Source organism: Gallinula chloropus (assembly GCF_964237585.1).
Source record: "Gallinula chloropus genome assembly, chromosome: 1".
NCBI lineage: Eukaryota > Metazoa > Chordata > Aves > Gruiformes > Rallidae > Gallinula > Gallinula chloropus.
The window spans coordinates 12,086,274-12,114,267 of record NC_140085.1 but is presented as its reverse complement, the minus strand read 5'-3'; the positions used below and the strand labels follow the sequence as shown (position 1 = coordinate 12,114,267).

The 27,994-nt window shown below is 38.7% G+C and overlaps 1 protein-coding gene across 1 annotated transcript; it reads right to left on the bottom strand.

Annotated features, from left to right (window-relative positions):
* Positions 1-12: 12 nt before the first annotated feature.
* Positions 13-26,516, bottom strand: GNAT3 (G protein subunit alpha transducin 3; the record flags this gene model as incomplete). Its single annotated transcript, XM_084279276.1, has 8 exons — positions 13-203; positions 1,171-1,324; positions 1,531-1,660; positions 5,748-5,876; positions 10,392-10,549; positions 13,955-14,096; positions 19,344-19,386; positions 26,399-26,516. 8 exons carry the CDS (start codon positions 26,514-26,516, stop codon positions 13-15), a joined length of 1,065 nt encoding a protein of 354 aa, XP_084135402.1.
* Positions 26,517-27,994: the final 1,478 nt, after the last annotated feature.

The window sequence follows — 27,994 nt, the reverse complement described above, 5'->3', positions numbered from 1 at the left end:
GCGAATGAACGGCTAGAAAAGCCCACAGTCTTTCAGATTTTCTTTGATTATTATGTCTGTGACTGCATCAAATACAAACTTGACATTCTGTGTGTCTGTGGCACAGGTCAGGTGAGAATATATCTCTTTATCTTGTTTCCTTATGTTCAAGTCTAGGAATTGTTTCTTTATGTAATTTCCAGCATCTTCAAATGTATTTAGTCCTAGTGGAGAGAACAGTAAATAAAAGAGAAGATAAATTTCAACAAGATTGTGTGTTAGTTTGTTCCTTTTATCTTTTTTCTTTCTTTTTTTATTTCCCTAAATCAAATTAACTCCACGTACTAGGTATGGAAATGTATCTAAACTGACCACCTGTACTTAATTTTCAATGCCTAACTAGAAGTCCTCGTTTCTTAAATTATACGGTCCTGAGTAAGTCAGCATGAAACAGTTAAGGACCTCAGAGGCAGAGCAGAAAGTGAGGGGAGCAAGAAGAGAACATAAGTTCATAGGGAATTAGATAGATGGAAGGCAAAATTGATGTGAAGTACAAAAATGAAGAGATTAAGAAATGAAGATGGGAAAAGGTAAAAATTGAAATGTTTATATATTTGGTCATTATTTGTTCATTTGGTTTTTCCACATTTAGGTAATGCCCCTTAGAACAACAGCAGGTGTGAATTGCTGGTACTGCGGACTCTGGGTAGGTCTGGGGCAGGCTGCTTCTGGGGCCCTTGCTGCCTCCCATCCTGCCTGAAGCCTCAGGCAGTGTGCAATGGTGTAGCTCTGCTAGTCTATCACATAACCTTTGACTGTCCCAGTGAAGCACTGAGTGATTTTGGGTAGCTTTGCTGATATGTCTTGAGAAAGGGAGTGAAGGAGCTAGTTTTCAGGAAATGCACAGAAGCCATCTTCTACTACTGATATGGCTTTAAGTATGCTTCGTTCTGGACACTCCTATCCCAACTACACTGGATTTTCTTTGACGATTTTTCTTTAGGAGTAGGTGAGATGAACTGGATTCTGGCCATGTCTGTCCCATAGCATTATTTTGTGAGAAAGCTTGGATGCTTAGATAAGATGCTTAATATTTAAATAGTCACCTGCATGTTAGATGACCTGAATCAAAGTCTCAGTCTTTAATGCTAGTTGTTTGAATGCACTTTCTTCTGAAAATCCCAAACTTACCGTTATACTCAGGAAAGCAGATATTCAGATGAACTTTTGTTATTTTCTCTTGAAAGAGGTCTTTTTTGTTTAGGAACAGCACAATGGAAGTGGCTGCAAAGCACTTGTGGTTGCAGATGCTGTTGAACAGCTGAAGGCTTTCATGCATTCTGTTCTGTTGAGATGCAAAAGGTAAACATGAGAGACTGACAAATCCCATCCCCATATGTCATTTTTACTGTAATGTTCTTTACTGGGAAGAACCAATACAGCGTAATAGTCTTTAAATGCTTATCAGGGAACAGGAATAGTTACGATATGCCATCAGAGAGTACATTAAAACTTAGCAGCAAAAAGGGTTGTTTGTCTCTTCTGACTCACCACTTCTTTATCTTCCACCAGAACCATGTCATAGGCACTGAGTGCAGCACAGAATATGATGCAAGTAACTCCCTCAAAGCAATGAATCCACTTTTTTCTCTCTGATCGCTGTCCACCCACATCAAACATCCTTTGCAGAAAAACAACGTATGCACAATGTAAAGCACGCACTAATAAGGACATAATCATGCTGTTAATGTGCAGAGTGCAACTCAAAGTGAATGACAATCAAATATTTGTGTTTTCCAAATATTGGTCTGTTTCTATCCCAACAGGGCAAGGAGTACTAGGTATTGTTTATGGATTTGTAGTGGGCATGAAATGAAATATAAAGGGTTAAATACCTGCATAAAGGAAAGACATTCATTACTTCCGGCTGTCACTTCTTATTGAGGAAGTGGGGTTCTCTCTGCATGAGAGCTTAGTGCAGGACTAAGACTGGATTCATTCACAACAGAGTTCATGCATAAAACATCGACAAAAGACCCTCAAATCCACAGCCATTTGTTAACTTAATGGTTTTGCTTGTAGCAAACTGACATTGATGTAAGGCATATGACTGGAAGCTGGTCATGGGTTGACCCACTGGTTACATGCAATTGACTGGCATGAATCTATATTTACCAATCTATCGTTGCTTTGGCACGATGCCTTAGCTAGCTCTGTACCCTGCAGTGTGCATTGGGGGTGTCTCCGCCCTACCAACCTCATTAGCTGCTGTTTCCACAGTAATTCATGGGGAGCAGGACTGACTTCGCTTCTAGAGTGGAAAAAGTAGGGTTGTCCTTCTCTAGATTAATGGCCTTCAGTCTTTGCCAAAAAATTACTGCCTTTGAGAAGAGTCATATGAACTTTTAATGGAATCTTTATACAGAGTCCAAAGCCAGCTGAGCATACTTATCTGGGACCCAGTCAGGGCCCAGCTGACAGAGAGCTGTTGTCAAAGCTACCGTTGCTCTGCTTTGCACTAATTTTCAAAATATCCACTTACACTTGCAGCTCCTCAGTGAGAAGGAATAGGGCTTTCTTTTCACTACTTTTCTGATATAAAAGTGCCAAACTTGAACATTTCACAAGAGCATTAGAAAGAAGAAAAAGCATGTAAAAAAATTCAATTCATCCTACCCTTACTTTTTCTGTGCCCCTGTGTGCACGGTGACTTACCCCTGTGCTGCCTGTTAAAACTGTAAAACCTAATTGCCTGCTGCATTATCCCTTCCTAAGACACGTTAGATCCTACTCTCTGGATGTATCTCCTGCAGTATCTGAAAATTAAACACAACTCAATTTTTATAGCAGTGAAAATACTGGGATTCAGTGTGAAAAGCAAGAATAATTTGTTACACCATTTTTTGCAGTGTATCGATCCTCCATTTTCTTCATCAGCAATGCAGCTGATGGAAACAAAGGTTATTATTTATCATTCTTCATCCTCCTTCAAAGAAACCTGTAGAAACCCTTCCCAATGCTCATGATAAACTGTTTCTGCAGCTGAGGAGTAATCGGAGAAAACTGCTATTTTATTTTTTTTTCTAGTATATTTCATCTCTTTGTCTGATAATTGAGTGTCTATAAATTTGAATTATTAGGAATTCAGGAAGCTGTTGTGGAGCAAGAATTTGATAACAGTAATGGCATTCTTCCAAGAGTATCTTCATGGAGTTCAGTATGTCTCTTGAAGGGTGAGGTCAGTAAGAATAAAGCATCTTGACTTTTGGCTGCGACTAGTTCCTCAAAGTCACCTGGCATTACCTGACTGAAATTAGGGTTTTGGGAGGGGTGTGTGTGTGTGTGTGCGCTTCGAAATTTAGTCTGCAGTAAAGTTTTGCAAGCATACTTAATCATATGAAGCTGTATTTGCTTCCTGTAAGCTTCTAGGATGTGGCCCTGACTCTGAATATTCTTGTGAAGTCAGTTAAAACAGGACAAGACCAACACCAGAGGCAGTGCTGAAGGACAGTTTTAGTTGTACTAACCTTAGTTTGCTTAGCTCTTCCTATGTCAGCTCAGAACATATGCACATGTGAAACTGAAGTTCCTCTCTGAGTGGTAGAAAATGTATTTCTGAGGTGATCTTTTTGTTTTACCAAGACAGTCAAGTTTAGTCTTGAAAGCTCTTTACTTTCCTAGCACTGCTCTTGGAAAACTTAACTACAGATATGGGACTATCTGTATATTCATTTGTCTTAATAGTGAGACCTGAAGACTAAAATAAAGCTTGCTGGATTTCTGTCAAACTCCTTCTAGCATATCAGTGGAAGCAACAGCAGGAGAGGAGATCAGATCTTTTAAAAATATTTATGTTCTGAGCTCTGGAAATCAAAGTCAACATTGGTGAAATAAGTTGAAGAGCACAAGAAAGCTAAATTTCACTAAACCAGCAAAGTAGCCACTGAAGAGATAGCAAATAACAAGAGATGTTATCTGTGCAACTGTAATTCAGTTCCCTGGAGCAGTCCTGGGATTTAGACTTTTACTGTACAAAGTGTTTTCTGCCTCGTTCAGTTCAGAAGAGGGACAAGTGTTTACTGAATGAGGCATCTGTTCATGTTTCCTTTTTATCCGTGTATGGCTTGTGACCCCGAGTCTCATTTAAGTACATCAACCAAAACTCACTTTGAATGTGGAAGTTCCTCTCTTTATAGATGTTTCTATGGCACTTATCAAACTAAATGCAGAGTCATCAGCATCCCCCAGCTGTTTTGCATTGCTCTGACAATGCAAAGGAACAGTAACTGGCTGGTTAAGATGGATTTATAGCTGTTCTGCATCCCCACAGCAGCTCAAATCCTTCAGACTATTTTGTAGTGATTTTACCTCATATTACTCAAGTGCCTGAAGCCACCAATGAATTTATTCACATAGCACTGCTGTGATGCATAGCAGGGAGGCTAAACAGAGGTGGGTTGGTGTTTGTGGTGACATTAGGAACCTTCCTCTTGCTTATGGACAGTCAGGTAACTTAGTTGTTCTGCATTTCAGTTGGAGCTGGACACTAGTTCTGATGTTCCAATATCAGGACTGGTAGCATTCATTTCACAGAAGGTTTGCATTCTGGTGATTTCTTTCCCCATATTGATTTTATTTCTTATATAAAGTAGGATTGTAACTGAAGCTGCTCAGATTTCCAGTGTACAAAGCTGTCTGGAAATATGTTAATCAGAAAAAGAGAAGATGATGTCTCTGACACTGTACCATAGCATTTCTGGGTAAGTGCTGAATTTTCATGAGTGATCAGTGTATTAATAGGTGACAATAATTTATTTTTAGGGCAGCTACTTCAGAATCTTATTTTGTAGATGTAATCTCCATTTTGTCAGTGCATCTGTGTGGTAGCACAGATGATTTGGGGATGTTTAATTGCCACATGAGGAGAAAAAAAGCCCAATTAAAAATGTAAAAGTTAAAATCCTGGTACTTTATATATCTGTCTATCTCTACAGACAGTTTTTTTTGTCTAGACTACATTCCTTAATATGCATCCCAGCCTTTAAATTAAGAATTAGACGGAATTTAGTCCACAGAGAAAAGTATTATAGAACACTGAAGCTATCATAATTAATTCAAATATGTTTTCATGTGGAATTAGATGTTTTTAATTGGTTCACCAAGCATAACAGAACCTTCAGTATCTGAAGTGTCAATTATTTTCAGTCAAATTTCTCAGAGACATTATTTTCAAGTTTTTTTTTCTGAACACTTTGCTTTTCATCTTAAATGAGCATGGAGGCATGCATACTAATGATGAAATTTCCCATGGGACAGAAATTATTATATTTTTGCCAACTGTAATGCATTCCAGTGTTAAGAGCAGCTATTTCTGTTCTCAGAAGAAGAGAGTGAAAGGTTGAGAGTGCATGCAAATTAGTAGTCATCAAATGTTTTGCATGCTGTTAAGGACATTTAGGTAGGGAAATTTCATAAATGTCACAAACAATTATTCAAATGGCAGGATACAAATAATGCTTTTTAGACACTTACATATGTAAAAACATCCTTTTAGAACTTGATATTCTGAAATCTCTTAATAACAGTCCATTATATGCTTAAAGTTGAAGTACTGGTACTAGAATATCTTGCTTTTTTGGCTGTTTCAAAATGTTAAGTGAATGTCTTCAAGGATATCACAATGAGACTGCCAATATTATAATAGGTAAATAACTTTGAGAGAAAAAACTTAGGAAAGATAAAGCCACCATCAAATACAGCTTTCGTACCTGAAGTTCAAATCCTTGAAAGAGAACTGAGTCTCAATAATCCCAGTTGTTTTCACTCGGGAGTGCAAAACGTCTTGCTCACTAGGCACATAGTCTGGCATGGCTAACCTATCCAAATCGTTGAGGTAACTAAGGAGGGTGAAAAGAAATGATGATTGGTGAATTCAAAAGGTGAAATTAATGTTACTTAATCGTGTCATATTGAGCTGCTTTTAAATATTTTATGTAAATAACACATTTAAATGCAATATTATTGGGTTTTATACAGTCTAGATCTACTATCCAGAGCCCTTTATTTTTCCTTGTATATAGCAGTGTAATTCAGTTGCATGTAATAAACATCTTTCTGAGAATTTTAGTTCAGGAAAATCCTTGTTTTCCTCTGGGATACTAAAAAACCACCTTGTCAGAAAGGGGGCTTTGTGAATTGCTTTCTGCAATTGGGAATTGTCAGCGCAGGGGCAGAATCACAACCGTCTTCCAGAAGCAGATTGGGTAGAAGTTACTGCAGCCCATCAGACCTCTTGTAACAGTATTCTTCCTTCTAAAGTGAAAGAGAGGGTGTAATATTTTTTGAGAAACTCAGATTTAGGGTCTTTTTTCCCTGCAGATCTTTCCATTTACAAAAAGAGTGCACATGATGATTTAAAAAAAAAAAAAAATCAAACCCAGAAGCTTCAGTGAAGCTGAGGACTTCTAGGTTAGCATTTTCACAACACTCTGGAAAAGTGTTTTCTCTTGTTTTATGTCTGGTATACAGAGATAGAATCTGTATGAAGTGAGAATGCAAGCCAGATCTTTGAACTTTGTTCTTGTCCTACCATCAATGCTTCTCTTGTCTCTTCCTGTAACCTTCTTGAAATGGCCAGACAGAGCCTGTGATTTCTACTGGCTGTCTAGGAGTCTCTGTAAAGAGGTTATGAACTGACAAAAGGAAAAGGTGATGTTTGGGTAGCTTCCTACATTTTAGCTGCTAATATTCAAGTAAAGAACAAAACCAAAAGCAAGAAATAACATACAATAGTTGTAGCATTTACAAGCTTTCTGTGTCCCAGTTGGCACCTTTCCATTCGTAGCTTCTTGTCTCTGACAAACAAAACACAGTCTAAAGTTTATTAGGCTTCATGCCTTGTTTTTCCTCTCTAACACAGGGTGTGCCCAGCATGAAGTTCTGCTGCTCAGTTTAACCAGACAACTACCAAAACAAACCTCACAGCTCATCATCCTTTTCTGCAATATTTAACACATCTGTAAGTAATTAAAATAAAATAAAATTTTTAAAGCTAGTCTATTCCATATGGAGATATGTAAGTAATGCTTGGAAATGGGATGTTCATATTTTAAGTTGAATAGACTGAATCTACTCAGCAAGGAGAGCTGAAGTTGATCTGAGTAATTCAATGTTTGCTCATGATTTGAGTCCAGGAAACAATCTGTTTAAAAAAGAAATCAATATAGCTCTGGTTCTCTTGGTAGATCCTGAGGCAAACTCATCTCAGCTCACCTTTGTGGAAGGCAGAAACAAAAGGCATTTTGCAGTTTAGAAAGTGTGTAAGCACTAAAATAAACACTTGCATATAAAATTCATTATAAAGACTCAATAGTGCTTAGTCCCAAATATCTAAATTCAATTCAATGCAGCCAATTGCAGTTCCATAAAAAAAATTAGTCCTAGTTAATTATCTGGTTAATTGAGCAAGAGAGGCATCAGATTCTTACTAGAGCTCCAGGGGGACGCTCTGCAGGCAGCTACCCACTGGCAAAAGAGGGAAGGCAAAGTACTTTGTTAGTCTAAATGCCTGGTCTTTCCTTGTCTAGAATTAGGTGACACAGATCTTACCGTGAGAGGAAAATGACTGAGCAAGCAAGAAGCACCATGTGCTACTACTGGTAGCTATACAATGACATATAAGGTCACCATTTATAATCTTGATATCTCTCCTTCCTTACCCATCACTCCATCTTAAACCAGGATTAATTCTAGGTGAGTCTGGAGAAGAAATTCCAGCCAATCATTTTTTTTTTTCATTTAAAACACACAGAGGAAAGGCAGTGATCAAATTTCATTAGCATTAGTTAATAATGAAATAATAATAATGTACTTGGAGAGGATAACCTCAGAGAGTTTACACAGTATAAATCAATACTCTGTGTAGAAGCTGATTCACAGGAGCTGAGAAAGAAGGTTTTGGTTCTAAAAGAAATTGAAATGTTTCCTTAGATGGTTGATTGACTCTGTCTGATTTTGAATTGATCACTAGAAGTTCAGCAGCAAAGGCAAAAATTAAGTTGATTTTAGTGGTGGAGCCAAAGGCTGGATTTTCAGAAGCATCAGGTACCAAAAGATGAAGACAGGGGATTACCAGGATTTTTGGAAGCATTCAAGCTGATAAAAAACATATCGCTGTTGGTTTTAATGTCACTCTAGCAATAAATAATGATTATTGGCTCCTTTACAGTCTGTACTAGCTCCCTTAAATACTGAAACCTATTGCAGGCTAAAACATGACACAACCTGTAACACCAGGAGGGAATTACTTTAGACTATCTTCTTTTTAGGCAATAAAACCTAATCGGCCAGACACTGTGTACACACTAGGCAGTTAGCTGGTAGACAGGTAATATTTTTTTCCTTGCATTAATTTTTTTTTTCTTTGTTTGGTGGGTTTTTTGTTTGTTTGTTTTTAATTCAAGGAGTGTTTTTCCTTTTAATTATGATGACTAACTTGTTTCAGTGCTTTCAGTACTGGGAACTGCAGTGTGACCTGTCAGAAAGGCTATGTTAGGAAACAAAAGACTGCTCTGTTCTGTTGGTATAGCAATACAAGGCTGGCATAAGGTACTGCCAAAGCAGGCAGAAATCAACACAGGCAATATTTTCTTTGGGTATTTTGGTGATTTAACCTTGGCTGGATGCCAGATGTCCACTAAACTGCTCTATCACTTCCTTCCTCAGCAGGATAGGGAGGGGAGAAAAATAAGATCATAGAATCATAGAATGTGTAAGGTTAAAAGGGACCTTTAGAGGTCATCTAGTCCAACCCCCCTGCAGTAAGCAGGGACATCTCCACTAGATCAGGTAGCTCAGAGCCCCATCAAGCCTGACCTTGAATATCTCTAGGGATAGGGCCTCCACGATGTTTCTGTGCAACCTGTTCCATTGATCTACCACCCTTATATTGAAGATTTTTTTCCTAATATACAACCTAAATGTACGTGTAGCAGTTACTCCAGAAAACAAATTTTCTAAAAAACCCAGAATGCACACATTTTCTCCCCTTATCTCTCAGGTTTTATTGCTGAGCAGATGTCATATGGTATAGAATATCCTGTTGGTCAGTTTAGAGTCAGCTGTCCTGGCTGTGTCTCCTCCTGCCCATCCCCAGCCCACTGCTGAGGGGCAGTATATTGGAGAGACAGCCCTGATGTGTGCCAGCACAGCTCAGTAACAGCCAAACCCTGGTGTGATATCAACACCTTGCTGGCTACCAACGACCAGCACAGCACCGAGAGAGGCTGCTGTGGATAACATTAAATCCATCCCAGACAGACCAAATACCCATACAGGTATCTTGCAGAAAGGTCTTCATTCTTGTTTTGAAGCTATAAATAGATTAAGAATTTATTGTTTTCATTGTGTAAATATTTTATTTTAATATTTTCATATGTTGTTCCCTCTGCTGTCCACAAATGGTGAGCTATTGCTGCCTTCAGCTTGCCTGGCTCCACTCACTCCTTTCCCTGTGGAAGAGAAGGGACACCCAACCAACACCGCTGTTTCCCTCTGCAGGTACCCTCAGCCCTCAGCCTGTAGGAGGAGCTGTAGGAGCAGAGACACCTCCAAATGTGGCTCGTGGAAGATAACAGCTGGAACAACCCTCTTCCCCAGTTCTAGAGTCAGACTTGCGCACTCTAGGAAAACTCTGACCTGGGTCACACCTCCCTTGTCAGGAGGGTGTGAGATTAGGGAGAAAACAGTAAAGCATGACCACTGTAGCCTGCAAGAACAGCTGTAGCAGTAACCAAACCAGGGACTCCTGAAAAGTCTATGCTTCCTAAATACAGCTAAGATAGGAGATGTACCCCAGCTGAATGGTGACCCTTTGTAGAGTAAGCCCTGATTATCTGCCTGCCACCTCCAGGCCACAGAAAGGGAACTGGGGCTGTCAGGTTGTGGTGGCTGCAGCACCACTGGTCAAGACCAGCTGGCTGCTGAGAAGGTAGTGGCCCAGGGAACACCCGTCCATGCAGCCAGATTAGTTTAGAGGAAAGTGTTTATAGTTTTCTCTAGACTTACGTTTAGCAGCTTGAATTGTGTACATTCAAAGTAAACCCTAAGCTGTTTCAATTCAGCTCTCCCCTCGTTTTGTCAATTTTAGAATTACCTAGAGACTATAAATTTCTTTTTTATAATTTAAACAAATGCATGGAAAAAAATTCCTTGCTTTCACTTGTTTCCTTCAGTTAAACATTTCTAATATGTTATAAACATTAGCAAACCCCTGATTTGTTTTTTTCAGGCTAATGAGCAATCATTTTCATAGTCTGCTCTGCACATGAGGAAGGGTTATTGTCACGAGCCTTCCTACGCTGTCCGTTACAGTAATAGCCAGATGTTCAACACCTGCAGCTGGTGTCACCTACTAGGCTGCTGAGTCATCGAGCTGGTACTCCGCTGCCCTTGCGAAGCAGGCCTTGGTCCCACCGTCACTCCACAGTTGTTTGATGAGTTCAACCAATTCAGAAGACAAGTCGCCATCCTCCAGAGTTGTTGCCATGGCACACAGTTTCCTTTCATCCTCCTAAAGAGAAATTTCAGTAAATATTGTGCAAGTGCACTGTGCCCCTACACCTCCTTGAAGACGTGCTTGGTTTGCAATCAGTTACAGGGGCAGAATTTCTCATTTTCACTGATTTTTCCAGGCAGCTGTACTTGCCTGTGCATGTAAACATCCTTTTACAAGCTCGCTTTCCTTTAGTTAGTGCCAAGGTTAGACTTAAATCATGATACACCAAGTTTTTCTCTTCTATAGATTTTGTTTTGTTCATACAAGGGCTCAGTTTCATGTTACCATAAGTGTTCACAAGGGGTCTAACTTGGAAGGAGGGCTTTTATTCCAAATGGGATATCAAATCTAAATTATAAGGAATATTTAAAGCTTAAGCATTTACTATCAAAGCAGAATTATATAGCTAAATATATTTGGAAGAAAAAGATTTCTAGCTGTAGGACACAGTGAAAAATGTGGCAAAATAAATATAACTAGTGAATGCATATCATAGATGTATGTTTTTTTCTTTTTGTTTGGAGACAATAAAATACCAAACATTTAAAATTTATTATTATGTAATTTCTTCTTTTTTCAGTCAATCCAAAAAGGATTCAAGTAATTTATTCCATTAAAAATATTTATTTTCAGTGGCTAACATCTTAGGAATGTACTGTAAATAAAGAGCATGATTAAAATAGGGTCATTTGATACACTGTCACAGCAGTGGATAATTATAGAGTATAATTCCTTCCTCGCCGTGTAAGTAGACAACTGAAGTGACGTGCAGTCAATAGTGGGAAAAGTAGAAATGGATCCTGACAGACACTTTTTTGGCAGGGAGCATGCTTTATTTAAAAATAGAAAACATCTTCAGAATTATTTGTAAATTTATTTTGGGAATGTACTATATGTTACAATAGGAATTGCAGTGTTATGGAAACGTTGTAAAAGTCAGAGACTGATTGAAAATAAAGCACTGCGGGTTTTCTAAAATGTTGAAAAACTGAGTTAGCCTGGAGAGAAATGAGAAAAGGTGGAAATAACCACTAGAGAACGGCCTTCATTTGAAAGAGGAAGAACAGCCGTACGATTGCAGTTCTATGTGAAACAACATCAGCTCTGTTTACACACCCCTGTGCTCTCGGTCAGTGCTGGGATCAGCAGAACCGAGTCCTGCCTTCTGGCATGTACCCCACATTTGTGTCCAGGGCTGCTCTCCAGGGCACAGACTTGTTCAGCTTCAAGATAAGAGCTAGAATGTTCTCTCCTTCAAGATATCACATATCATTCAGTGATTACAGCTATCCTCCTGCAACATTGGATTTGTTGGCTGAACAGCCCAAACGAGAAGCCTTGAGCTCAGAACCTCCAGGTATATGGTAAACGTTAGTTGGTTATTACGCCAAAGGTGGTGACTGTGGATTTTGATGCTTATGTAACAAAGGAAGATAGTGGCAGATTGAGTTTGCCATAACCCTGATTTATATAATGTTTTGTTTCTCTCTGGCATTTAGACAGATTTCAGATGATTTTAATATTAAAAATAGATGGTAATAGTGCTTTGGGAAGAAAAAAAATATCTCTCCCCAGAACAGATGTTGTTCCAAACTACGTGCTGAAGTGCTTTCAGGAGGTATTTACAGGCAGTCCTGGAACACGGGTAAACCCATTGTTTTCAGGCCCAATATGAGCCCAGTCTTTGGGCTAGATGACTTTAAGGTGCTGTGTCCAGTACACAGCAAAAACAAAGTCTTGCTGAAGTAAAAGCTTATATCAAAACAACGCAAGCTTATAAGTAACTTATGATTACAGAAAATGAAAGCTATGGGGTTTTTTTTTTTGGAAGAAGGGCAGTGTTTAGTGGTGATTCAAACAAATGTGACAAAAATTTCTATTTCTTTAAAACTTACATCCAGGTTACTTTTATATGGTTCTGGGGAAAAGAAGGCAGGCACTGCAAATATTTTATGCAGTTCTATTCAGCTGTATTCCTAGAGGCCTATTTTGCCAATGACAGTAAGAGTGGGCTTAGGGTGCAATAAATGATAAACATACAAAAGCTGTATATACCACATTTGGTTATATATAGTGTTAAGAAATGAACTAGGCTATTTAACAAAAAATTTCAATTCCCAGTTCCACAGGCTGTGAAATCTCTCAAAAATAATGCCCAAGAAATGGATATAGATGATAGGTGATAAGTCAACATGTATAAACCTCTCAGGAAGTTTTACAGGGCTGAGAAAAGAGGCTGAAATACTGGGGCACAGGCAGAACATATCTCAGTTACAGGTGGCAGACAGAGTCTGGACGTTGTAGTGGATGCTAGAGGCTAGATCAGGACCAGGTGCTACAAGGTTCAGCTGTTTTAGGCCATGTAGATGGATCCTTGTGCAGTACACATGTCTATCACAATTGCCAAGTCACAGCACTTTCACATGGGCCTATTTTCCCTGTGTTGCTTTTGTGCACCATTGTGTTTGTTTGAATGACTTGCATTCATGAACTCTTAAAAGAATAGAGGAAAAAACTCTTCAGTTTCTATTTTGTCAAATGACTGTATGATCCTTAGTAACCTCTAAATCAGTTGTTTATCATATTTTGGGTCAAAGTACCACATATTGTTGTAACGAAATGTAGACTTCTGGAACCAGAAAAGTTCTCTCAGATAAGCAGATGTAATTTCCTCTAAGATAAATCTCCAGGGAATAAGCAGAATTTTTCTGAAACTGGGATCAGCTGATATTCTGATATTCTGACATTCTGAGGAATTCTTAGCAATGTCTGAATGGCCAGCAACAGACTAAATCATTGCACTAAGAATACAGGTATGTTTTTTTCCTTTACTTCTGTCCTGGAAAGTTCAGTGTTTTTGCCAGAAGATAGCAAGTCTTCTTACTGGGGATTTCCGCTCTGCACTTGCGCATAGAATTGCTACCCGTGTCAGGAAGGACAGACTCCACTTCTCTGCAGTGCCAATGCACTAGTGCTGCATCTGTACAATGGAAAGGTCTCTGCTCCAGGAGCAATGCCAAACTGAAATATTCCCAACATATCTAGATGACCCTTCCTTACATGGCTGAGCCCCAATGTTTGTTCATAAAAGGGAAATGCTTATTACTTTTCCCTATGGCAATAAATAAGTGACTAAGCAGCTAACAGAAGGTTCTCTTTTTCTTCTTCCCTTTGTCTTTGCAAGTCGAGCATTTCTTTTGTAAACAGTAAATGGCAATTTATGCAAAGATTAGACCTCAGGCATCAGTTTTGAGAAAATAAGAGTAAGAAAGGGCATCTTGTCACATACAACTCAAGCAGTAGTTAGTTTCCACCGTCATAAAGCAAATACAGAACCCTCTCTGTTCTACTGGTTTCTACTATTATATTGCACACAATGTATTCCAATGCCTATTTCAAGAGCAAGGGCATCGTACTCACCATTCTAGCAGGGTTTTCGTAACTGATTCCTAACTTAGTCATTGCTTTCACGATAGACAGGATGGACTGCACTGCGTTACTGTGAATGACAGATCTGAACTCCATGCGTTCCTGGTAGGTGAAACCATCCTTATGGATGATCCTGGTGTGAAAATACAAAACGACAAAATTTATGGGATGCATCAAAAGAAAAGAAAGGAATGAAAAGTTGGATCAGATGCTTTTGTGGTCAGCTTGAGAAAGAACTAAATCCATCTGGCCCTTGGAAAAGCATTTATCAATGGTTCGTTCACCTTTTCTGCTGGAACGGGTAAGCAGCAGCTTCTGCACGTGTGCTAGGTGACACTTATGGGGGTAGGTTTTCACTCCCCAGTCTGAGTGAACAGACATTAGGTTTTTGCCTTGTGGGTCAATAGAAGATAATGTATGAATCTAGGGCCACTCCTGTGGATATAGGGAAAGATGCAGAGATGCACTTAGATCCCAAAACTTTTATTGTTGAAATCTACAGTATTAGTCATGGGCTGTCACATTGCTTGTTAAATCATTCTCATTTTTATCTGTAATCTTACCTAGAGTAGATGTGGATGTACATATTGCTCCACAGGATTTGGCCTGTATTCGAGAAGGTAAAGAATCTTAGCAGTCATATTCAATTCATCTAATTCTGACAGAGGGATTATAATTTCATAATCCTCTTTGAATAAAGAATGAGATGTGGTTAAAGTTCTCCAAAATCAGTGTGCAGATTCTATCCTGGCTCAGAAATATATTTCTCCATGTGTTGTGGAAAACAGTGAAAACTGTTCTGGTGTAGCATACTCTCAGTGAACCAAACTGGTCTGGCTGCTGCTGGAACCAAGTCTCTAGTCTTCCTCACCTCAGTTTTTCAAAAGATGAAGATCAGGTTATTAAATACATACATTTCTGGGGTTTGTGGTTTGTGTTTTTTTTTTTTTTTTTTTTTTCCTGTCCCTTGCCAGAGATACAGACTGGACAGAGCTATACAAACAGAAAGGGTGTGAAAGGATCTGACAGGTTAACCCAAAGTGAGTATAGGTGTGTGTCTCGGGGCGACTTTCATTTCAAGGGAAGAAGTTAGCCCTGTCAGAAAAGAATTCACACAAACCCCAGATTACATTTGAATGTGTCGTAACATCTCTCTGACTTGTGGATGTCAGAAAATTCAGAAGCTGCATTCTTGTGTCTGCTGTAGGAATAAAAGCGTTCTCTAAATGTTTCCCCAGTCACTTCTAGAACTCTGTTTTGAAGATCTGGCTTTTTGAATGCTGTCTTCAGTGTCAATTCAAGTGAATCTGCAAGATCCAAAGGAATCTTGGGAGACAGAAAAAGGGGAGCTGTGGTTTGCAGTCTTGTATACTACGGAACCTTTTTTTTTTCCACGGTCTGAAATATCCATGTACCCCTGTGATTGGAATGGAATAATAAGAATTGTTCAGAGGGAAGCCTTAATCACCTGGTGGAGTCTAACATAGCTCTGGATATTGCACTGGATATGCTGGATTGGTGCTCAGGAATGGACTAGGCAATGTCCTGTGTGGTGAAGCATCCAGAGCTCAGTTCAGCTATCATGGGAAATCATTTCAGCTGCCACTAATGTTAAACGTTGCACTGGTACTTAAGCATGTTCTTCTCATTTCTACCCTTGCTACCTGTGAAAGCAGCAGCTTTTCTATAAATAATGGGTTGAAATGTACAGAGTGAACAAACACAAAGAAGGGTGATCAAGCTGGGGAAGGGTCTGGAGCATGTCTTACAAAGAGAGGGTGAGGAAACTGGGGTTAGTTAGCCTGGATAAAAGGAGGATGAGGACTCTATCCCTCTCTACAACTATGTTAAATGAGATTGTAGCCAGGTGAGTGTTGGTCTCTTCTCCCAAGTAACCAGTGACAGGATAAGAGGAAATGGCCTCAATTTGCACTGGGGGAGGTTTAGATTGGATATTAGGTAATATTTTGCAACTGATGGGGTTGTCAAGCATTGGAATGGGCTGCCCAGGGAAGTGGTGGAGTCACCATCCCTGGAGGTATTTAAAAGACGTAGATGTAGATGTGGTACTTACGGATGTGGTTTAGTGGTGGACTTGGCAGTCCTAGGGTAATGGTTGGACTTGATGATGTTAAAGGTCTTTTCCAACCAGGATGATTATATGACTCTGTGAGATTATAAGTACATGAACTTGGTTTAACTGCTTTGTGTGTCTCACAGCTATGACCATAACAGCATTTGGGGGAAAGATGGGTGTTTTGCCTGTGGCTGCAAAAATCTTGGATGAGAGAAGAAAAGTTCCTAACACAGTCCACAAATGGCTTTCATGCTTTCCCTTTGAAGAACAAAGGAAGGAAGAAACTATAAGATTCCAAAATGAAACTAGATTATGTAATGAGAAAGAAAGAAAGAAAACTTGTTTTTTCTCAAGGCTTTTTTTTCTGTTGCTGTTGGTTTTTTGTTGATGGTTGTCTGGGGTTTTTTTAATAGCATATTTATGTCTTCTAACAGAAGGCGTGTTATCCAGCCCGTTAGATCAGTAGTGAATTTTGATGTTTTTATTAAAGGTCTGTAATTCTTGAGGAAGGATTGTAAATCAGGCTGACATCTTGTATGGTGAGATGAAGAGTTTAAGAAAATGGAAAATTTTATTCCCTGATCCTCCATGAAATAATAAACAACCTGTAAAAAATAGATGCAGGATGTGGAAGGCATAGGGCGTTAGGCTACCAACTGTAATATCTAAATTGTGTTTCTATTGGAGAAAATATTAGTCTCCTGGTTTTTGGATTTATTTGTTTATTTTGGTTTGGCTTTTTTTTTTTTCTTTTTCTTTTAATGGAAGGAGGGTTTCTCACAAGCTAGGTGGAGTTGGTGCACTCTCAACAGGTATAACAAGTTACCAAATATTTTTTTTCTGCTTTTCATTTGCTGAATTATTTATAGTAGGTTTGTGCTGATAACTTAGGGCATAGCACAGCCATACTTGTTTTTAAAAAAAGATAAATCACACATTGAAAATTACCAAGTCAGAAGCACAGGGCTCCAGAGAAAAGATTTTCTTTTTTTTTTTTCTTTTTAGATATCTCTGATAACTATCCAAGCCTTTTTAGGGCCTTGTGGCATATCTGTATTTTGAGCATCAGCAGATATCGTGAGAAGTTTAATGGAGAGATTTAACTTGATTAAAATCTTCAGTCTGGAAAGAATGATATTTATGAATCAGAAAATTCTATTAATAGGTGTAACATTGTCCTGATTTTGGTGGAAAATTGTATTTTCAGCAAAATTATTTCTTTTGTAAGCAGCTATTACTCTTCTCTAGGAGATGTTGTGCTTCACTGAAAAAAACTAATAAACAAAATATTTTTTAATTTAAAAATTTCCCTTTAAAAAAATGTCCTTAGTTATGACAGAAAGATGGCATTTTACAAGAAAAAATTATAATTTTCATCAACAGTTTTGCTGTAACATAATTCATATTTGTGATCAGCTTGACAGCTCGTAAATGGAGAACTTTAAAGCTCTCAACATTGCAGTTTTATGCTTCCTTCTCAATGCTGTTATGGGTTATCAGCCTTCTTAAAGGGCTCAACTCAGAGGAACATCTTTAATCTCCTCCTACTTGAGGAAGCTTTAAACACCATACATGTCACTGGTTTGCTGAATAGGGAGGATCTCCTGATTGAAACTCAAACCAGAAATAAAATTTTCCACCATTTAACTGCAACAAAAATCTTAGCAAAGTATTTGATGGATGGTTCTGAATCTGTCTTACTACAAAACAAGCTGCTTAAATAGCAGAAAATTGCTCTTATGGCGTAACATTTTTTTACTAAACTCTTTGAAATGCATTGGTGAAGATATGAAATAGGTCAGAGAATTTTATTTGGAATAGTGCTACTGTTTTTCTAAAACAGTCTGCTTGGTTTTTACACAAGAAGAACTTGATGCTTACAAAGTGGGATCATGTCTAGACAGTTGCTCTGCAATTTTTTTCTGTATTTGGACAGGTCTAGGAGGCAGACCTTGTCACTGCCTGTGGAAATAAGGCTAGACACAACAGCAGTATTTTAGCAGGCTACAGAGTAAAGAAGGATTTTTGCTGCCTGTGCCTCTTGAACTCAAAGCCAGGTACATGATTAATATTTTGGCTACCCTTAAAAGAATAACATGCCTGATAAACAAGTTTTAACTTGCTTTACTGTATGCAAAAATATTATGAGAGTAAATCGTAAGTGCGGACCCACACACACACACACAAACAAATTTGACCTTCTTCTGAAGCAAGGGGAAAGCTATTGGCTTCAATCTTTGTGTCACCATGTGCACTTTGAATAAACATCTACAAGTATTTTTACAGTCACAAGATCTTCCTACCCTGAAACTCAGTCCAAATTTGAACAGAGATTTCTGCATTTGAGCCTGTTTTTCCCAGACTGCTTATTAGATGAAAACTTTTTGGGATGATATTTTCCCTGCTAAAAACATTTCTCATGATTGTCCTTAGCCACGTGAGATGGTGGGTAGCAGCTGCTCACTGTGTAGCCTGGCAGCTAAATACATTTTCACCTGACCTGTGGGAGACCTGAGAACAATCTTTGTGACCTCTGGCAGGAGCTGGAATAATACTCTGGAGACCAAGAATAATCTTCAGAGGCTAGTTTAAAAAAAAAAAAAAACAACCAACAAACCCCACAACATTTTGCACTATTATACAATGTAAATGCTGCCATGCTTTCTCTTGCAGTACAGTAAATAAAATAAAATTAATAGCGACCAAATTAAAATTTAACAAAGGGAGATGTTTCCCATCATATATAATGAAACTGTGGAACTACTTGCCATAGAATATTGTGGATGTTATTAGTTTATGTTGGTTCTAAAAAGTTTCAGGAGAAATATAGATGTGAATTAAATGAGGGCTACTAAACACAGTAGTGCCCTCTGTGCTTCAGTATGGTGCCCAGGTCACAGGTCATCAGATACCATCAGGGTATCCAGCACAAGTATTTGATGACCTGCAACTATCCTTCATTAGGTACTGCAGGAGACAGGATGATAGGCTAGGTGGATCTGCTGTGCCTGGTGGTCTCACTACTGTACTGTAACTCCTACTAAAGCCAGTGAAGAAGCTTCCCTGGTCTTCAGCAAGGAGTTGTCCAGTGCATGATTTAATCAGACAGATTTGATTACCAATCCAGCTGTGTGTCTTAGTCGCTTCATGTTTTTCTTTATGATGTTGAATGAGAACTTCATTTGAATGATGTTTCATTGCATTTTATCCACATAAGCATAAATATTGTAGTAAGACATTAGCTATGTAGCTTATACTACAAAAACCTAATTCAACAACTGGTATGACTATTTATGTACTTACTTCATTTGCTTCACAATAGTGCTCTTTCCTGACTCTCCAGCACCTGCAGAAGGAGAGTGTTGAGAAGATGTGATTGATGGATGAATACTTAGCAAGTATTAAAAATAACTCTCTGGAGCACAGGATTTTGTGTCTAGGAAGAGATATACAGATGTTTTGGATCCCTGTTGTACCAACTATAACCCTCCTTTGTGTCCATTTGGACTTAAAAAGAATGGAATCTTTGTAAAAGGATTAATTCTGACAAGGAAAGGGTCATTAGAGAAAGAAAAACCAACATTCGGTAAGAGAAAAATATAGACTTCAGTAAGCCAAAAAATAAAATATGGGTCGTATTTTGATTTCATCTCTGGAAGATGACAGAAAAGCATGAACAAATTACAGCTTCTTTCAGCGTCCCATTTATGACATGATTTGTAGCTGCTCATTTAACGTGCTTCATGACCTTTTTAAAGTTAAACCACCCAGATCCATGCTATTTAGCTAGTCTCTTTGAGCGAGTGGAAAAACAGAGCATGGAGACTTACATGTGGTCTAGTTCCTCAAACAGAGGCAGCACATGACCAAATGTCTCAACACTGGTGTTTTGTCAGTTTGTCTGCCCCATGGTCTTCTGGTGTGGTGTACTGGAGAAAGGAAACCTACAGGGCAGTGTAGCAGATCCAGCTTGGGAATGATTCTGCAGGAAATCCCCATAGCTGGTGGGGTGATACAGGCATTTGCTTGCACAGCCAGTTATAGAACTAGGGCATAGGTTTGGTCAGATTATGTATGATTAATTTGCCCTTCTTATCGCATGGAAAGTGAGTAATCACAAGGCAAACCTTCTCTATCGGAGATCAGAGTGAATGACTAACATCTGTTAGCAAGGCTGGTGAGGCTTGCCAAGAACTGTCAAACAAGAGCTGGATTTTGAAAGCACCTGAAGAGAGGATTTACTTTGGCTGTGAATCCATGGGACAGAATTCACCCCTGCCTTTCTCTTTGCATATTATCATTTACCTCACTGGATGATGCAAATGCTTTTGACAAAAGAGGAAATCTGGGGCGTAGCTGTTTTAACTGAGGGGTTCTCGGTGAATGGGACAAACTGATTACAGATTTTCCAAACAGATTTTGTAAAGCTAATAACATTTAAATGGCAGGGATTAATTTACTCAAATGAATCAAAACAAACAACAAACCATATGCAAAGCGTTTTCTAAAACTCATGATGTGAATGGCAGAAAGAGAGAGAGGAACGAGCCTATGCAAAATGGGCTGATGCTGCCATCTGCCACCGTTAGGAAAAAAATGTAAATTTGCTGTGGATCACTTATTATCCCTTCAATACCTTTCTGAAGAACTTGGTAAAGCCCTGTCAGCAAGGTGGAGTTTGCTGCACTTTTTGTAGGGAAGAGAGCAGGCTGTGCTGAGAATTCATACATTCACCTTATGGAAAGGTGCCAGGAAACATGATATAGAAATGTACCTCTCTTCCAGATCTGAAAGGCAAAGTTAAAAGAGAGTGGGAGGCATAATTTGTGTCTTTTGGGTGCATTTTTCAACCTCTGCTCATCTTTAATTTATGATCCAGTAACGCCTTTATCTAAATAACAGGTGACTCTCAGACTTTGGCTTCACTCCGGAGTATCATGTTAGTTGTAGCAGCATTTGCACCTCAGGAAATGGGTCAGAAACAATTTACTTTGCACCTGCTTCCTTTCTTCCCTTCGCCTCCTGTGCAGCCTGCGGCTCCAGCCAGGGACCCAGGTCAGGAGAGCAGGGTCGGGCCTGCCTTTCCACCCTCCGCAGTAGCCTTCCGCTCGCAGAAACCACAGGAGTGCATCGTGATAGCCCTTACCCGGGAAGTTAAAGGCAGCTTCCCTTTAGAAGGCAGTGAAATGGTTCCTTATAGTTGAGCCCAGCTTTTCAGAATAAAACAGGACTGCATATGCCAAATGGAGTCCTGGAAGCTTGGAAAGTTTAACTGGCTTTTGAAAATCTCACTGGCTCTGGGAAGATTTATAGCTCGCCCTCACAGGGACCAGTGATAATGTGCCATAGCCTGTATTGTGCATCTCACAGATTTAGGAGCTTCTAGCTTTTTCAAATTTGCCTCTGATTTCTCTGTCTCTATTTGGATGCCAAATTTCCTTGAGATGGATAAATAGAATCATAGAAGGACCTTTAAAGGTCATCTAGTCTAACACCCCCCTGCAGAAAGTAGGGACAGCACTAGATTAGGTCACTCAGAGCCTCATCAAGCCTGACCTTGATTATCTTCAGGCATGGGGCTTCCACTACGTTTCTGGACAACCTGTTCCAGTAATCCAACACCCTCATACTGAGGAATTTTTTCCTAATATCCAACCTAAATCTACCTTTTTCTAGTTTAAAACCATTACCTCTCGTCCTACAGCTACATGCCCTCATGAACAGTTCTTCCCCAGCTTTCTTATAGGCACCTTTCAGGTATTTGAAGGCAGCTTATAAGGTCCCTCTGGAACCTTCTCTTCTCCAAGCTGAACAAGCCCAACTTTCTCAGCCTGTCTACATCGGAGAGGTGCTCCAGCCCTATGGTCATTTTTGTGGCCCTCCTCTGGATGCACTCCAACAGGTCCACGCCCTTCTTGTGTTGAGGGTTCCAAAGCTGGACACAGTATTCCAGGTGAGGACTCACCAGATCAGAGTAGAGGGGCAGAATAACCTCTCTTGATCTGCTGGCCACACTTCTTTTGATGCAGCCCAGGATGCTTTTGGCCTTCTGGGCTGCAGATGAACGTTTGTGATTCATGTCCAGCTTATCATCAATGAGTACTCCCAAGTCCTTTTCCTCAGGGCTGATTTCAAGCACATCATCTCCTAATGTGTATGGGCAACAGGGATTGTCCTGACCTAGGTGCAGAACTCTACACTTGGCTTTGTTGGACTTCATGAGGTTCACTGATCCCGCTTCTCCAGCCTGACCAGGTCCCTCTGGATGGCATCCCATCCCTCCAGCACATTAACCTTACCACTCAGCTTGATGTCATCAGCAGTCTTGCTGAAGGTGCACTCAATCCCACTATCAATATCATTAATAAAGATATTAAACAACACCAGTTCCAGCACAGACCCTTGAGGAACCCTGCTTGTCACTGTCTTCCATCTGGACTTGGAGCCATTGACCACCAACCCTCTGGATGTGACCATACATCCAATTCCTTATCCACTGAAGAGTCAACCAATCAAATCCATATCTCTCCAACTTAGAGAGAAGGATGTTGTGGAAGACCCTATCAAAGGCATTGCAGAAATCCAGATAGATGACATCTGTAGCTCTTCCACAGCTACACAGAAAATAATGGCACAGAAATCTCAGTCAATGCCTGAAACTCTGGTCCCAGTCTTGGAAGACAAAGGTATCCTCACTGCCAGTAAAACTGATGGAAGTTTCCTCCCACATTACTTCCCAGAGATGAGGTACCCAATGCCCTGGGGCATGCCACATCCACCTTCAGCATGGTGCTGTACACACACAGTACCCTGGTAGATGGTTAACCTGCCTCTCTTCTTGTTTTGAATATTTTGAATGGTCCTCCTAGCCCATTATGTTCCTGGTCATGCAGGGCCTGTAGAGGAGACTCGAGAAGAAGTGCTGCGCAGCGTGGCTGCAGGCACCCAGCTGCAAAGGAGCCATCCTGACATGAATCTCTCTGCTGCTCTGGGACTGCATGACCTCTTCCCTGCAGGCCACAAAGGCATATAGACAGAGAAGAAATAGCCAAATAATAGAAGGTGCTTGGAAACTTGTGAGAATCTCTCAAATTCAAAGGTGAACAGAGCCAGCCATTTAAGAAGGTTCTTTTTATATACTGAGCTGCTTCTGTGTTGCAGAGCATGTCTATTATCTCTTTACAGTTTTTATTTATGTGGAAATAAAAGTTTGGTGTAGGTAAAAAAATAAAAATACCCTACTGCTTGAATATTTTGTTTGAAACCTGTCACAAAAACCACCAACAAAGACATAAACCAACAAAAGGCAGGAAAAGATCTTCAAATTAAAACCAGAAAGGTTTTTACACCTCTGCTCAAGCCTTGTCTATGTTGTTTGGAGCTCTGGAAACTATGAAATGGACTGAAATCATATCTTCCTGGTCCTCTTACCAAACTCAACAAGCATTCTTCATGAAAGAAATAGAGAAAAGATCTTACATCTAACACTCTTGAGACAATAAAATCCTTAAATGTTGTCCCTCAACCTGCCCCAAAAAAGCATCACTGTATTCTAGTCCATAGGATTATTGGGACATCTTTGTGCTCTAAGTCTTTCTTCCAATGCAGGTTTTAATAACAGGAACTTAAGGCTGACTTTGGTACTATGGTAACTGAGCAGGATTTGATTCATTGAACTGGTTTTAAATATCTGTACAATAAACTTGTACATTCAGACTTCTTACCAGAGGCCTCATATAGTTAGTGGAGGAAAATATTCACTTGTAAAACTACAAAAACCCCAATAACCAACCAACCAAACCAAAACCCAAAACAAACCTTCAATATTTTGTCACCCTAAATTAGATATTTGAATTAAATCATGTAAGTCATGCCCTAAAAGTGACTATTTCTCAGTAAAGTGAGGTGAGGATGACCAGCTCAGGTATAGTAAACTGTATCTTACCACTGAAAACTGTAGACAACAAGGCCATGGAGCAATTCTTTGAAAATAAGTAAGTTCAATGTATTATTGATTATTTAAACTGAAGCTAAAGTCTTATTTCTGGGGAAAATCACTTAGAGCATCAGCTATCTCTTTTGGCCATGTTTTGACTGTGTCCTGCACTTTGCACACAGGTAAATTGCAAGCTGGCCTACAAAGTATATCAACTGCCTGTGATATGGAAGGCAAGCTATGTTCTGATACAGAGGGAGTAAGACTTTCACCTTGGAGTTTGTTCCGGACTCATTAAACAATCTATATTTTTGGAATTATAGATATGTGTATACCTAATTTGTGGACACGATAGGGGATCGGATGTCCTTGACAAGGCAGGAACACCTATCACAGTGGACTTAATCCTCCTGGTTCCTGGACATTTCATGAGGAAAATCAGAAAGTGGCATAACTTTTCTCCTCCCTCAGCTTATATGAGCGTGTCATATAAACTGTAAATTATTGCATCAACACAGATAATGTGTTTGCCCAGATCGATGGAACTTAAAGTAAACAAATGTGGTGTCTTTGGTTTCTGAATATAATTTCAGTTTTGTAAAGGGACCTATTAGAGGACACAGAGCAGACTAGATATTAAATAATCCTCTCAGGAAATGGTCAGAATACTGGGGTATTTTTTACATTTTAAGAGTAAAAGTGTAACGATTACATTATAGAAATATACACTGTAAGGAAGACCAGTAAAAGTATTGCACATGCTCGTGATCATCTTGACTCATGAAAAGAGTGGCCGCACTGCCTGTACAAAACTGAAATATCAGGTTTGAAGTGAATGAACTAGAAGACTATTCCACATTTCTTGCAATCAAAGTATTTTCCTAAAGTTATCTTGAGAATATGATACCAATAGGGTCAGAAAAAGACTTATAATATACATGAGGAAACATGAAATCCTGAAGTTCTTAGTATTAAATACACAAACATGTTCCAGGAGCGGTAGTTTTGTTTGTGCCCTAGTGTAAGATAGCCTTCAGTACTCTTGCCAAGACACGAAGGCTTGAAGATCAAAATATATAATGAAACTGCTTATCTTCTAAATTCCTCTTTATCCTATAAATACCTTTTAAATGATTTTTTACTTATTCCTCAAATGGAGTAGATATATCCTAGTTCAAACTCAATATGCCAATTACTTTTTATAAAGTACATAGAAAGTGATGAAACTTTATGAAAGTTTAAATGAAAATATAATTTTGTTTTTTGACCAACTGAAGCTTATCTCAGCAGGGTCAGTATTTTGTATTAATGTGGCACAGAAAATCTTCAAATTCTTCAGTGGACTGAAAAGCTCTGTAAACCACAATATGAATACTGATGTACATAAAGTGTATCAAGCAGCTACTTTCCTGTTATTATTTCAGAAACCTGCATGGTTATGTTTTTCTCTGTTTTCTTTATTAATAGCTATAGTTAGATTCTCAGCAGGTATAAATAGACTTTTTGCATAACATAGAAAACAACACAGCTAAGGCGATTTACTTTATCAAAGGGATCTGGGTAAGTCTGAATAGACGTCACTTAAAAGGCATTTTTAAGCATCATGGTTACAATGGGGAAAACCCAGAAACATTTCAATGATCAAAGGCTGGTTTTCTACTCATTTGGTGAAACCAGTATAAACTGTCATAGCAGGCATCGTACTTCTAAAAGAAAAATATTAAGATGGTGCCAGTGTTATTGTGCCTTTTCATATTTCATGTAGGCTGCACACTACCAGGAAAAAAAAAGAAAATAGTAAAGCTGTACCAAGAAAAAAGAATTCCTTTACCATTAAAACCACTGGCTGTTAATAAATTGATTGTGGTGTGGATTAGAAGTACTAGTCTGTGAGAATATTCATCTATATTAATCTCATTTCATTATCACTACCCACAATGTCATTTATATACATTGAAAAAAGACCTTCTAAGTCCCTTTTTGCCTTTGTAAAAAAATGAAGTGCAACGGTTTGGAAAATAAACAATATCAATACTTCGTGATACCTGTGGATTTTCTATACAGCCAGTTATCTCACTTAATCCTGCAAATGAATGCGTCTAGATCCATGAAAAAAAAGATAAGTCTGTGCTACGTTCTGTGTAAGTAATCACCATAACATTTATTCTAGCAGTAGGTTCTCATTTCTCATATATTTTCAAAGTCGAGGATTGATAATATTTAAAATTCTATACAGTTCCTTTTGACTTAATTGGTTGTTCATGAATGTTGGCAACTAGAAAACATTTTGTGTGTATATTAAAGGACTTCCTTCTTCAAATAAAATAATGAAAGGCGGGAAATTCACTGTACTGACATGTAATTCCAAAGCAAAGTAACCCCTTAACAGAAAAGTATTATGAACAATTTTTATTCTATTTACCCAACAGCAGTAGCTTGACTGTCCTGGCTTCCCTCTCTGCATCTGCCTGGAGTTTTTTTTCCAGCTCTTTGGATCTCCTCGCCGACTCCTTGCTCTCAGAGCTGGCTCCACTGCCCATCTTGAGATGTTAAAACTCCTCTGTTTCTCCAGCTGATTTGCTTCTTATCAGGCTGGTTGCTTTAATTCAGAAGGACAGCAACCCATGCTTCAAGAAAATTTAAAAATCCTATTCAAACTCTGTGTTTGGCCTTCAAATCAGTCTCTTTTCACCTGTCACATGGTCTGGAGATGCTATATAGGAACATAAAACCGTACTGTTATGATGTCATAGATGTAAAACAATCCATTCAGGAGGAAAACCAGGCTCTATATAGATCTCTGTTCTTCAGACAGGTTCCAGCTTCACATGCTTCAAAGAAATGTGCAGAATGTTTTAAAACAATAAAACTGAGAATAACTCAGCTCACAGAAAAAAAAAAAAATTCAGCTTGTGAATTAGTGTTGGTGCCCTGAAGCAAAAAAAGAAATAAATTTATATGTCTTTGAAGGATTTGCATATCTTTTTTTTTCATCTTTCTCAGTGGTCATTGCTTTAAGTGTTTGTATTCTTTATTTAAAAATCACAGAATCCAGATTTACATAGTTAAGATTTTTTTTAATTACTATTTAAGATGCAGACTGTTTGCTACATTTTCATGTTATTGCAAGTGCATTTATTGTCTAGTAATGGTAGTAGGTAACTTGCTGCAGTTTGAAACATCTTTAGAGTACTTTTTTGCAGCCATTCGTTGATGAATGTCATAGTCTTTTCCATTTTTTTCTGTGATATTATTAGCAGTTATCAGTTTTGGCTGACAGCACTGCATCTTTTTGTGTGAGAAGGGACATGTCAAATTTTCCTCACTGGTGTGGTAATTTCATTTTAGTTTCTCCATAGTGCAATAGTAATATAGGATTATTCTATACAATACAGTAGAAATACTGCTTGTCATGTGTTTTCAGCATTATATTGAGAAATATATACTCTATTGTAATACTGTAGTAGTGGGAAAGAGAATTGCTGACAGGACTACAAAGTTCAAAATGTTTTCTTAGTGTTTCTTTCTCTTCAGATTAAGACAATAATAATAATAAAGCTTATTACCATGCAATACCATAATTAATTTTAATATTATACTTTTTCACTTTCTAAAGTATTTAAATCATATAAAACATACAGCCATGAAAATGATGTTACAGTTTTAAAATTCTTGACTAGTAACAGTCAATAATACCCTACTACTTTACAGTGTGTGGGCTTAAAATGATTAGCCTGGAAATAATGTTCAAGGAAAATATAAGTGTACAGGTCAGTTTGGGTGACGTTAGATGTAATTCTAGGTCAGAATACAGATGAGGAAGAAGGGCAGAAGCAAAGCATTTAACTCATCCTGTCCTACAGAAAAGCAGCTTTCCCACAGCAGAAGTAGGGGAACCCCAGATCACAGAATCACAGGTTGGAAAAGACCTTTAAGATCATCAAGTCCAACCATTCCAGTCCTATGCTAAACCATATCCCTAAGTACCTCATCTACCCTTTTTATAAACACATCCAGG